The sequence below is a fragment of the Urocitellus parryii genome, chromosome 5 (genome assembly GCF_045843805.1).
Source record: "Urocitellus parryii isolate mUroPar1 chromosome 5, mUroPar1.hap1, whole genome shotgun sequence".
Taxonomy (NCBI): Eukaryota; Metazoa; Chordata; class Mammalia; order Rodentia; family Sciuridae; genus Urocitellus; species Urocitellus parryii.
This window is the reverse complement of record NC_135535.1, coordinates 94,950,538-94,962,805: the sequence shown is the minus strand read 5'-3', so window position 1 is coordinate 94,962,805 and position 12,268 is coordinate 94,950,538. Positions and strand designations below refer to the sequence as shown.

The 12,268-nt window shown below is 39.6% G+C and overlaps 2 protein-coding genes across 2 annotated transcripts; one reads left to right on the top strand and one right to left on the bottom strand.

The window, feature by feature from the left end:
• Window positions 1–224: 224 nt before the first annotated feature.
• Window positions 225–666, bottom strand: H4c16 (H4 histone 16). Its single transcript, XM_026414175.2, has one exon. The coding sequence runs from the start codon at window positions 655–657 to the stop codon at window positions 346–348; it is 312 nt and encodes a 103-aa protein (XP_026269960.1). The 5' UTR covers window positions 658–666; the 3' UTR covers window positions 225–345.
• Window positions 667–2,906: 2,240 nt separating this feature from the next.
• On the top strand, window positions 2,907–3,553 carry H2aj (H2A.J histone). Its single transcript, XM_026414169.2, has one exon. It carries the CDS (start codon window positions 2,993–2,995, stop codon window positions 3,380–3,382), a length of 390 nt encoding a protein of 129 aa, XP_026269954.1. The 5' UTR covers window positions 2,907–2,992; the 3' UTR covers window positions 3,383–3,553.
• The last annotated feature ends 8,715 nt before the right edge of the window (window positions 3,554–12,268 follow it).

Below are 12,268 nucleotides of genomic sequence, written 5' to 3'. Positions count from 1 at the left end.
TATACCCTGGGAGGGAGGATTGAGGCGCCAAGAGCTTAACTGCTCTTAAGACATAGGTCTGCTAACGTGGACGTCTACGCTCAAGTTGCCTGTGGCGCCCCCCCCAGGAGTCACTTCCCAGGCTGTCCAAGGCAGAGGGGACCCCAGCCCATAGACTTAATGCTTTTGGCCAACTTATGTCACACCTAACCCAGAGCAATTGCCTCCGCTGCAAACGTCCCATATCTAAGACACCGCTCTACCGTACCCAACCTGATGCTTGCAGGGTGGTGTTTACAGCTCTTTTCTTGACGTTTTGGGGCCCTGAAAAGGGCCTTTGAGTGGAGGGGGCGCTGTGGAGACAGCTCAACCGCCAAAGCCGTACAGAGTGCGGCCCTGGCGTTTCAGAGCGTAGACCACGTCCATGGCGGTCACTGTCTTGCGTTTAGCATGCTCCGTGTAAGTCACCGCATCGCGAATCACGTTCTCCAGAAAAACTTTGAGGACTCCTCGGGTCTCTTCGTATATCAGCCCAGAGATGCGCTTGACGCCCCCACGACGGGCCAGGCGGCGAATAGCTGGCTTCGTAATGCCTTGGATGTTATCTCGCAAGACCTTCCGGTGGCGCTTGGCGCCTCCTTTCCCAAGCCCTTTGCCTCCTTTCCCGCGTCCAGACATCTCAAAAGCACTACAGCACAGTCAAACTAGAAGAGCAGCAGTGAGCAGGTCTGAGTCACGGTTGGAGTTTATATTTCCTTGTAGCGGACCTGTTTGAAGACCTCAGGGAAGTGGGAGGGGCTCCAGGCCCCGCCTTTGAAGCTTTCTTTTAATCACTGCCATTTTAGAAAAGTAGTTAGCAAAATAAAGCCGATTTCCTTTTGTTTGCTTTTTTTAGTTTTTAAAAATATTTTTGAAAAATTTGCCATGAATTTGAAGACGGATTCACAGTGTTATATTTGAAGGTTTAAACAATATAAGATAATAGAATTTGTATTGCCCTTTCTCACCGCTTAGATAAAAAGCAGACGGATTCTATGCTTGCTTGTTCTCTGACTCTGACTGTCCCTTCTTCTCAGCTCCGGCTAATTCTGTTGTTTGTTTATTGTTTTCCAAACGGAATGCTTATGCTTATGATACCATAAGCTTATGCTTATGAACTAGTGAAAATAAATAAAACTAGAAACACTTTACATCTTATAGCAATTACTTTACAGATACTCGTGTTATCTTTTTAAAAATACTACAGTGAAAATATTTTGATGGTTCTCTCTCTCTCTCCTTAAAAGATGAATTAAAAGAGACTTGAAAACACTGCCTGTATGATAGGGAAAAATCCTGAGTGGTTAAATTAAACAACCTGATTGTAAAGCCTTGACTCAAGTTAGAATTCTTTTACTAAAATAAAAGGAATGCCACAGTAATTTTTTTAAATTTTGTTTAAAATTTCCCATGATACAGGCAAAAATTTATGCTAGTTTACAGAATGCATTCCAGGAACATCTTGTTGAATCTGCATCAGATGTGTATGTGTTTTAATTTAGCACACAGTTATTGGATGCTCACTGATGTATTTAAACTTCAAAACACTATGAGATGGGTATAGAGTTTAAATAACTATGAAAGATAAGTGGTAAAACCAGGATTTGGAGGTGGCAGTCTGGTGCAGGATGACGGCCTCAACCTTGACAATATTCTCAGTTTCAAAAACACGTGTTTGCCAGTAAGGTACATATACATAAATACACGTAAACATTATTTCAACGAAATAAAAATCTTTAGTAGGACAATGAATAGTCACATTTGTTTCACTTTTACATGGATGCTAAAATCCACATAAATTTTATTTTAATATACAAGTGTTTAATATTACATAGCCATGTAATTATAAAATGTAACAAATGTTAAGGTAAATGAAAGTACCTTAATAATTAGTAGAAAGTAATTTGTAATGAAAACAAAAACCCACCCTTACGTTGTTTCAAATGTTATTGTCTGAGATTGGGTAGATCCGGCCGGAGTTCATCAAGACGTGAGCCCAGGTGTTGGGACCTACAGAAAGCAAGCCAAGGCCAAGACTTTAAGCCTCAGCAACTGAACTGTGCTTGCATCTCTTGCATGAAATCCAGTGGCTCTTCCTATCCCACCAGTACAGAAAGCACTTCTGTCTTATCTATCACTCTTAGTTTCAGAGCCTCAGAAGGGTAAGACTGGCTGCCTGTGAGCGGCAGAACTTTGAGGGAAGACCAGTGTTCACTGGTTTAATTACGAAGGTTCATATGTCCAACTACTAACAAAGCCTCTTTTGGAGCCAGCTCCCCAGACTGTTGGGTAAAAGGAAGCAAGGTGCTGGTATAAAGGAAGAGGCAACCTACCCGGTACTGGGCAGGCAGAATTCGGCTAGAGTCTGTGATTTCGCTGCAGGAGCAGTGTTATCACAAGCACGGGCTTTGGAGTCAGATGACAACTTAAAAATGCTGAATTATTACACGAGAAAATCCACCTAGAGAACACAGGAACTTGACATCTTTCGGATTCTTTTTGTTTCCAATCGTGTTATTTAGGTGCTGGGGATTGAACCCAGGGCCTTGTGCATGCGAGGCAAGCACTCTACTAACTAAACTATATCCCCAGCCTAAGTTATCTTATTTATTAAGGGTTTCTCTTCCTGGGAGCAAGCGTGAATGTTAAAAACTCAGCATCCACTGAGCACATTCAGGCCCGCTGCAGCGGTGCTTTCAGGCCCAGGGGTATTAGTATGAGCGGCTATGTAAATGAGGACTAGAAGTTTGCGCTTCTGATTGGAGGAAGTCGGCGCAGGCGTTTCCTTTGCCAGCTCTCTAGTTGGGCGCGGACTCCGTCTGTCATTGGCCCGCAGAGCCGGGGCGCCCAATAGGAAGGCGTTGCCTAGTGGCCACCGAGAGTTTCTAGAGGCAGTTCGGTGTGGTAGGCTGCATTCCCATAGCGATCCTGCTGGTGTGATTTCCCTCACTGGAGTTTCAGGCGAGAAGTGAACATGTCCGGTCGTGGAAAGCAGGGTGGGAAAGTGCGGGCAAAAGCCAAATCCCGCTCCTCCCGCGCGGGCCTGCAGTTCCCGGTGGGCCGAGTGCATAGACTACTGCGCAAAGGTAACTACGCGGAGCGAGTAGGCGCTGGGGCGCCCGTGTACCTGGCGGCGGTGTTGGAGTACCTGACGGCCGAGATCCTGGAGTTGGCTGGCAACGCGGCGCGTGACAATAAGAAGACTAGGATAATCCCTCGCCACCTGCAGCTGGCCATCCGCAACGACGAGGAACTAAACAAGCTGCTGGGGAAAGTGACCATCGCTCAGGGCGGCGTCCTGCCCAACATCCAGGCTGTGTTGCTGCCCAAGAAGACCGAGAGTCAGAAGGTGAAGAGCAAGTGACCCTGACGCCACCATGGGAAAGCTGACTTCCCCAGCAGAGGCTCTTTCCAGAGCGGTCCCGCAGTGTTTTTGATTGTGCTGAATGTCATGGAGGGCCAGTACGATCTAGCGGGGAGAGGGGCAGTGAGGAGCCCGCCGGAGTCGGGAGCCAATAAAGTCGGTGAAAATCCAGTAGTCGAGAGAGCTGTGTAGTCGCGGGACCTACCGGATGACCCCGGGGTGGGGGGTGGGGGCGCGACCGGAAACCTCTGGAGCAGGTACTGGTCAGTCGGCTGGAGCCCCTCCGAACGCTCGGATCCGCAGATAGATCCCCCTCGAGGCGTTGAGGGAGGATGAGGGTAACCCAGAGGGTTCCAGTGGTCTGGAGATGGCAGGGTTGGGATCTCCCCTACTTGCATTAAGGCAAAGGAGAGGCGGACTAGGTGCGGTGCGGCCTACTCTGGCATTTTACTTCCCGTTTCCAAGGCTTCAGCCATTTGTAAGCGATCAAGACTAAGCTATAAGGAGAATCATGGGGCTGAGCTGGTTTCGGTTAGGAAGTTGTTTCTGGACATAATTTTCAAAAGATGGAGTAACTTCCCTTTGAAGTGTGGCCCTGGTGACACGGTATCAATTTAAGATTCTTTCTTAATAGCTCTTATGTTTTTCATGTTCTGGATGTCAAGTATCACAACCTAGCACCCTTATGTTCTCATTTCTTTAAAATGAAGGAAACATTCAGTAATTTGTGTAATACAGAAGTATGAGTCAGGAGGGTGGTAATGTTTTCCTGACACGTTGCATAACAGTGGAATCTTTAATCTGGATTTAGAAATGCTTACAAGCTTTTAAAATTATTTTCTCAAATGTTGGCTTCTTAGTGGTCTTGTCTCCATGTTAGGCTCTTTGGGAAATGACTTGACTTTGCTCAATTACAAAACAAAACAAAACCCTGGCTTTTAAGGATTACACTTACTCAACAAATAACTTACTTAAAATTCCTGTTCTCCGTGAAGTAATGACCCCATTCCAGTAACCCTGTAGGAATTGTGATTCTTACTGGCTCAGCATTACTTTAATAAATAAGCAAGGAAAAGTAAGGCCACAGGATTTAAATACAGGGAAAAACACATTGCAGGCTGAGACTCAACACTTAAAAGTTCAACATTAGTAATTCTCTTCTGCTCTTGGGTTGACCCTTCCATTTCATCCTTCTGAGCAAGCTTCATACTGGCCCACAGGACTCATAAAAAAGATCCCACCTTAGATTTCACATTTATAGATTCATCTTTTCTGTGAGAGTTGAAGTAGTCCTGGGGGGAGGGTGGGTGGTAAGAAATGGGATAGCAGTGACTGGCCCATTTTCCCTCCTGGACTATTTCATCCCCAATCCTTATTGAACATCTGTGCCATTCTGTGTACTAAGTGATGAGGGTACAGCTATCAATGAGGTCAACCAGACTTATACTCTCTTGGAACTCCCTTCCTCCCCACCCCCCTTAGTACTAAGGACAAGATAAGAAACAAATAAATAATATTATAGATGAGCTTTGGTTAGTACTTGTGTCTTTTGCTGTTTGTTGAGTGGATATTGGAATTACTTTTCCCCTGTGGTCATCTTTGAGTTGTACAAAGATGTCACATGTACATTTTAGGAGGCAGTTATTGCCTCCTAATACCTGAGAAATAGATTCCAATGACACCATGAGTTGTTCCAGGATTTCCAGCTGTTGACTCTACTCCTTACCTTCCTTTCAAAGGATTTCCTCATATGTAAAATAGTCATGATACCTGTTTTGAGGATCAAGACTGTCTACTTACTATGTGCTATATATTAGTTACTTAAATTGAAAGAAGTACCATTTCCTATAAAGGGTAGGTTTCCACTTACAGAATAAGTTATAGATAAGCATGCTACTAGTATTTAAAAAAAAAAAAAAACAGCACAAACTGAATTGTCAGAATTAATTCTCGGTGATACCACTTGGGGGCAGTGAAGCAAAAAAAATTATGTAATTTTACACATACACACACACACACACACACACACACATATATATATATATATATATATATATATATATATATATATATATATATATATACACATGCACAATCAACCCTCTATTCATGGATGGGTTTCCACATCTGTTGATTCAGTCAAATGAGAAATATTTAGAAAAAAAAATCTACTGAACATAAAGACTTTTTTTCTTGTCAACATTCCCTAAACAATGTAACAACTACATTGTATTGAGTACTATAAGTAATCTTAAATGCTTTAAATTATACAGGAGGATGTGAATATGTTAAAGGGACTTGGAAGATCTGCAGACTTGGGTATTCAAAGGGGGTCCTGAAAGTAAACACCTATGGATATTGGAGAGCAATTATATAATATATATAAATAATATCAATTATTTGTAAATGTATGTCAGTTTTTTTGACATTCGAGTTGAATTTCCTCAAGATTTGATATGAGGCATCTTAGAGATCTTTACCAAATTATGAAGAAATAAGGATAAAGGCCATCAAGACATTTATAAGAAAAAAAACCACTCTGCCTTTGCCTGTGATGATTCATAGCAATCTGCCTAACCCTGTTACCCAAAAAGCAAGATTAAAATACAAAATAGTAACTGCCTTCATCTCCACCCAACTTTCAGAGATTCTTAGGATCCTCTTAAACACTTTTCCAGCCTCAAAATTCAACTAACTCCTCAACATTTCTATTTTTGAGAGTTTCTTTAATTGAACAATTTACTAGCAGTTAAAAAGTCATACTTTCTTGCAAAGTCAATTCAGCCTGTGTAACTTGATGAACAAACCATAGTTCTTGAAGTTAATTTAAAAAGGCAATAATTTTTCAAGCATGAGACTATATGGAAGAAGATTTAGGATTTAAACTGATGAGAATGGATTCAGGTTTTTAATAGATATACAATGCATAGTTTTATTTGCACACATACTCTTTCCTGCAGAGACAAACCACTCAGTGTGGCAGGTTGTGACTTGGCCGAGATTTGTTTAGTCTTTGTTTTTCCTGTAGAGCCAGTCTTGACTTTATGTCCCTTAGAACTGGCCAGTTTAGTTTTGTCTGCCCAGAATCTAAAGGTCTAGTTCATCCCACAGTTGGTGATGACTGGCACACTGAATGCAAATTCTTCCCAAAGCCCCTTGCAGTGGTGGAAAAGTTGAATACCATGGTGTTTAAGAACTCAAGCTTTTTAGAATGAGACATAGGTTCAGATCTCCTCTGTCCTTTACTAGTTATCCAACTTTGGAAACATTACTCAATCTCTTTAAACCTTACTTTTATCTATAAAATGGACATAATAATAGTTCACTTCAAGGGGATTTGGGAGAGATTTGGTGAGATGTGAATGAGGACACTAAGTTTGCCATATAGAAATGTGCCAAATGCATACTAGCTATTCTTATTTACATATGAAACTGGATTTGAAATGAGTAGCAGTATTTATGGGATCTCTGGAAACAGTTAAATAGACATTTAACAATCCTGTGACTTTTTTGATAGCAAACTATGAAACATTTTTAGTGTCTGTTGTACTAATTACAGAACATCTACAGTTTATAACAGAAAAGAATAAGAAATGGTTAAAGCTTATGAACCTGAATTTATTTTTTTCCCTGAAGACAAAGAGTTAATGGCTTATAAAGTGCATCTACTCAGATTAAAAATGTAAACTGAGCAATATTAATGTGTTACATCTATGATTGGTAGCCATCTTTCAAGAAATTTACTGTTGTAGAAACACGTGCTCAAAAAGAATGTAATGATATAACCAGCTACACATAAAGAGAGGGAGATACTAGGGTGTTACTGGAACAGGGAACAGGTGCCTGTGTTAGCCTAGTAGCAACACTAGCAGGTGGGGAGAGTGGCATCTGAACTAGATCTAGGTGTAAGTTAATCTGAGAAGTGGCTGTGCACAAAGCTACAGGGGTCAAAAGACAAAACTTGTAGTTGTCTTGTGTGTGAGCATGTTGCTGGGGTTTAAACCCAGAGCTTTGTACATGGTAGGCAAGTGTTCTACTACTGAGCTCTACTACTACCACAACCCTGGCATCTGTATTTGAATTTGAATCTAAGAATAAGATTGACTAAAAATGGCTAGAGTAGATAAATCATCCAGGAGGAATGTACAAATGTATAAATGAATGTATGGAAAATAGCCACAGCCAACAGGGGGTTGGGGGGTCTAAAAGATTTAGTGGATTGGCAGAGGAAGGAAGGGGAGAAGACATGGCTGACAACCAGGACAGAAAATGTCAAGAGATAGAGCTGTTTTTTCATAATTTGGATTTCTGTACTCCATGCCACCTCCTAGTGCTTACACTTTCTCATGTAATTAGAAAATAGTTTTTTAAAAGTTACTAGTTTTCCACACATGGAACATGCTGACAAATGAGCTGCCTCACTTTACTAACTGAATTGGAATAGAGATGAATTTTTGCCCTTTACATTTTTATATTACATACAGAAATATGAAGGATCCATGGCAACAGTGAAATGTGAAAAATGTCTTTTTAAAAAGTCAAGAAGAGGGATTGAGGGTGTAGCTCAATGGTAGAACTCTTGCTTAGCATGTGCAAGGCCCTGATTTCAACACTCAACACCAAAAATAGTCAAGAAGAATATTGGTAAGAACATCTTTGATATCCTTTATTATCATTCAGTTGAATATAATTTTTACATATGTTTTCATTTTAAGGGAGTTTTAAAAGTTGGTAACTTACTAATTCATAAAAAACAATGTAGGCATTTTAGAATGTTGAGAACATGAAAAATTTGATGCTGACAAACCATTGTTTTCTAAAATCAGGTAAATGATGAGCTTCCTGAGAGAGGGAAATGGAGAACAAGAGGAACAACACACAAAGAAGAATAAGAAACACAACCAGCCTCGGGCAGATATGAAATTATCACTGCAAAGTTCTCTATATCAGGAGAGGAAAGAAAGTTTAGTTGTGGAAAATCAGATTTTTATATATACATATATGAAAGAGAATTATAGCACATTTGGAAAGTAATTTGTATCCTTGATACTCTTATCAAGCTGTGTAATTTAAAAAGCCAGCACTGCTTAACCTCAAAGTATAGCTTCAAAGCCAGGATGAACCTTACACTCAACAAAATTACCTTTTTTTAAAACAAGCAAAACAAAACAAATCTGTTCATGGGGAGTTGATTCAGTTTCTGTTTCAAAGTCCTTCTCAAACGAACTGTTCTTCTTTTTCCCAAGCAGTCACTACAATTCCACAATATCCCTCATCAAGTTGAACCTATTAGGTAAGTGTACAAATCAGCATCATAGTGAGAAAGCACAAAGGAAATGCATTGGCTTGGAAGAGACGTAGTTTTATTGTGATGAGTGAGACAAATGCAGTGTTCTGCAAAGATGCATAACTTCTAACCCCCAGAGCTGGATTAAGGCAGTCAGCATCAATTATGGGGCCAGGTAGTCAAAGACAAAACTAAATAGACCGGTTCTCAGGGGCAGAAAGACAGGGCTCAGGAAGAAGTCTTTTGTTTGTTTGTTTGTATTTGTTTTTGTTTTGAATCAGATTTGGAAATGAGGCCCCAAACAGAATTTATCCCAAGGTCTGGAGCCCTTCTGAAATTCTTAGCCCTTGAATATAGATCACAAATGGATTTATTAAACCTATATCAATCTTTCTCCCTAAAAATGTTCCTTTTTATAGACATCACTAAATATTAGCTGTAGAAATAGGGAATATAAGACTAAAAGTGATTTTACAAAGAATACAAATCTAATTAGATAATTTAAAAAAAATCTGGGCTGGGGGCTGTAGCTAAGTGGTAGAGCATTTGCCTAACATGCATGAGAACGTGGGTTCAATCCCCAGTACTGGAAAAAATAAATCCAAGAGATATTCTTTCAGAGGGAAACAAAACAATACTGAGGCGCTTTAGCCAATATATAATGAACTCACCTTCCAGCCATGAGCAGGTGCACCTCATGCATATAAAATTGTAAGCAGTCTTATGTGAATACACTTATTTTTGAGTTAAGTCCTGGTCCAGATAAGAAGCACATTAGCTGAACCTGAGGTTTTGTCGATGTCCTTCAATCAAAGATTACTGGGAACACACCTGTAGTTGTACAAATTGTGTTTATTGCTCTTTACCCAAGGGAGAACACACATTGTAGAGAAATATGGGATCTTTGAGTAAGAGAATATTAGGATTATTCTAGGATTTGGATTTGGGTTGGTTGATTTGGGGACTTTGCTCAGGATTGCCAGTTGTCAGGAAATAGGGTGTAGGGAAAGCTGTATTGTGTGGAATGAAGTGAAGATAAGCTATAATTGATAAATATGCTAATGCAGCACAGCATTAGTGTATTTATCGATTGTGGTTTGAATAATTCTTACCTTTTTTATGTTCAGACATGTTTATAGAGTGGTCTTGTTTTGATTTTTCAAGGTCACTTAGTGGGCTTTTCTGGTGTTGATATTTTATGAAACTGTTTATGTTCTGTAGAACATCAAAGTGAGCTATGCTGAGCAGGCTCTTAGCAACACCAAGGTCTGGATGATAGTCCAGGCCAGCTGCTATCTGTCATGGGCTGCTTTTCCTTTCTCAGTAGCTAAAGAAATAATGTGATACCCAGAAAAGGAATTTCTCAGCAGTGGAAGTAGACCAAGACATCTCAAAGCAAATGTTGGCAGTGTCCAAGCACCCTGCAACTGTCTGAGTATTATAGTACCACATTTACATACTTTAAATATCCAAATCTTCTAACAACACCCCCAATTTTCATGTTCATCAAGGAACATTCTATCTTGAATTTATCTTTTTATGTATGCTTTCATAGAGGATAAGATTTTTCTGGTTTCTTTAACATTATATTCCATTTATTCCTAGTAATCAATCATATCTTATATTTTCATTTGTATATACTTATATAATTATATATATTTAAATTTGTGTATAAGTACCATGACCATGACCTCACTTTCCCTTCCTTCTTGCATTCCACCTCCCCTCCCACCGCCCAAATGGAAGACAGATGACAAGAAAGTCCAATGATGTAATCACTATAATTTAGCCTCTTGGGACCTTAGAGAGGGGTGGAAAAGTGTAAAGAGGGGATTTAGAGGGGCTGACTTCTAAGTTGTCTGAAAAAAATGTGAGTTGGTACCCCCTGCCATGGGAGAAGAATGTTGCTAGACCTTTCATAGCATGAAAAGTTAGCTCCTTACAAAACCTTGATGTACAGTGTGTTGTCACAAGAACAAACAGGACAGATGGAATCCCTGTGTTCCTGAAGCTTTCACAAGAGCAGTCCTTAAGCAATGAATACATGTTGAGTTTCCAGCCTGTTCTGCCTTCTTCCTGTGCACCACTCACCAGCCATACAAAACTATGTCTCGTCTTTTCCAGTTATAGGGAATAGAGACAATAGAAATCACATTAGCTCCTCTTTGCTTCAGCCCATTGACTGGCCCAGGCAGACTTAATCTAACTGCAGGGAAGTCTGGAAAATGTAGAAGAGTAGATTAATTTGCTGAGTACCATTGGCTCTGTCATCATTCATTTGAGCATTATTATTATTTTTTTACTTCCTAGTTCTTAGTGTTTTCTTTCTTTTTTCCTTCTGTTGAACAAACTTGTAACATGGAGCCTGCCAGTCAACTGGGGTTCTCTTGAGACTTTGAGAGGAAAAGTGACACAAAAAGAGTTTGTATTATTAGCTAGTAGACATAAGCTAGCAGTATCTAAGCCCCTACAAGGAACTTAAAAAACATTCCGTTTGCCCAGTCTGGTGGTACATACCTGTAATCCCAGCTGCTCAGGATGCTGAGACAGGAAGATCACAAGTTCAAAGCCAGCCTGGGCAACTTAGACTCTATTTCAAAATGAAATAAAAATGGCTGGGGGTTAGCTTAGTGGTGGAGCACTCCTCTAGCAAGTGTGAGGTCCTGGAATTGATTCCCAGAACCACACACACACACAAACTTAAAAAATATTTTATATATATATATATATATATATATATATATATATATATTAGCTAGTATGTCTATATTAGCTTTTATATATATACATACATATATACATATATATGTATACATGTTTATATATAAAACCTCCATCAAGCCAAGATGAAAATATTATTCTCATTTAAAAAAAATATTCAGTTTGTTTTTGCTGAGGAATCTGTGGTAAGAGGTTTATAAGAAGGTTATAAGAGTGGAGGTAAAGAACTCTGATTTGTTCTTATGTTCATATATTCCTATGTGCCAGTCATGAATTTATTACCTCTGGGCTCCAGATCGAAACCTCAGAACCCTCTGAGATAACCATGAAATTCCTTCAGGCATTTTGCATTATAGTAAGGATGTTTTCTCAGTATAGGGCACTGGAGGGGCATTGCAAGAGGAAAGGTGTTTTGCCATGAAGACATGGAATAAAGGAGACCATCTACTTACAGTGTGGTTTCCTGCAATGGAAGCAGCTTAGTGACAGATACTTTCTACAACTGGCAAAGTCCCAAATATTTACCATCTGGCCCTTCAGAGAAAGTTTGTTGATCCTTGCTCTATTCTATTAGTAGAAACAAAAATAAAAAATTCCCCTAACCACATGCATCTATTTAAATAACTGTTGTTCTACTAATTTTTCTTCATAAATGTTGTATTTTCATGATATTCTTTATTTTATTAAAAATGAACATATATCTCATGAAAAAACTTTTGAGTACAAATGTGAATTTTAAAATACCTCTGCCTTTGATCTGGGTTGTTCAATAATAAAAACAATCTTGGGAAACATTGGATTTGTACTTGGTGTGTATTTTGCTTCCCTTCTCACTTAAGAAAGCCAACAAATATTTTTTTAAGGTATGATTTTCTCTG

Excerpts from the sequence above, each read along its gene's own strand:
- H4c16 (XM_026414175.2), bottom strand. The coding sequence starts at position 657 with ATGTCTGGACGCGGGAAAGGAGGCAAAGGGCTTGGGAAAGGAGGCGCC.
- H2aj (XM_026414169.2), top strand. The coding sequence starts at position 2,993 with ATGTCCGGTCGTGGAAAGCAGGGTGGGAAAGTGCGGGCAAAAGCCAAA.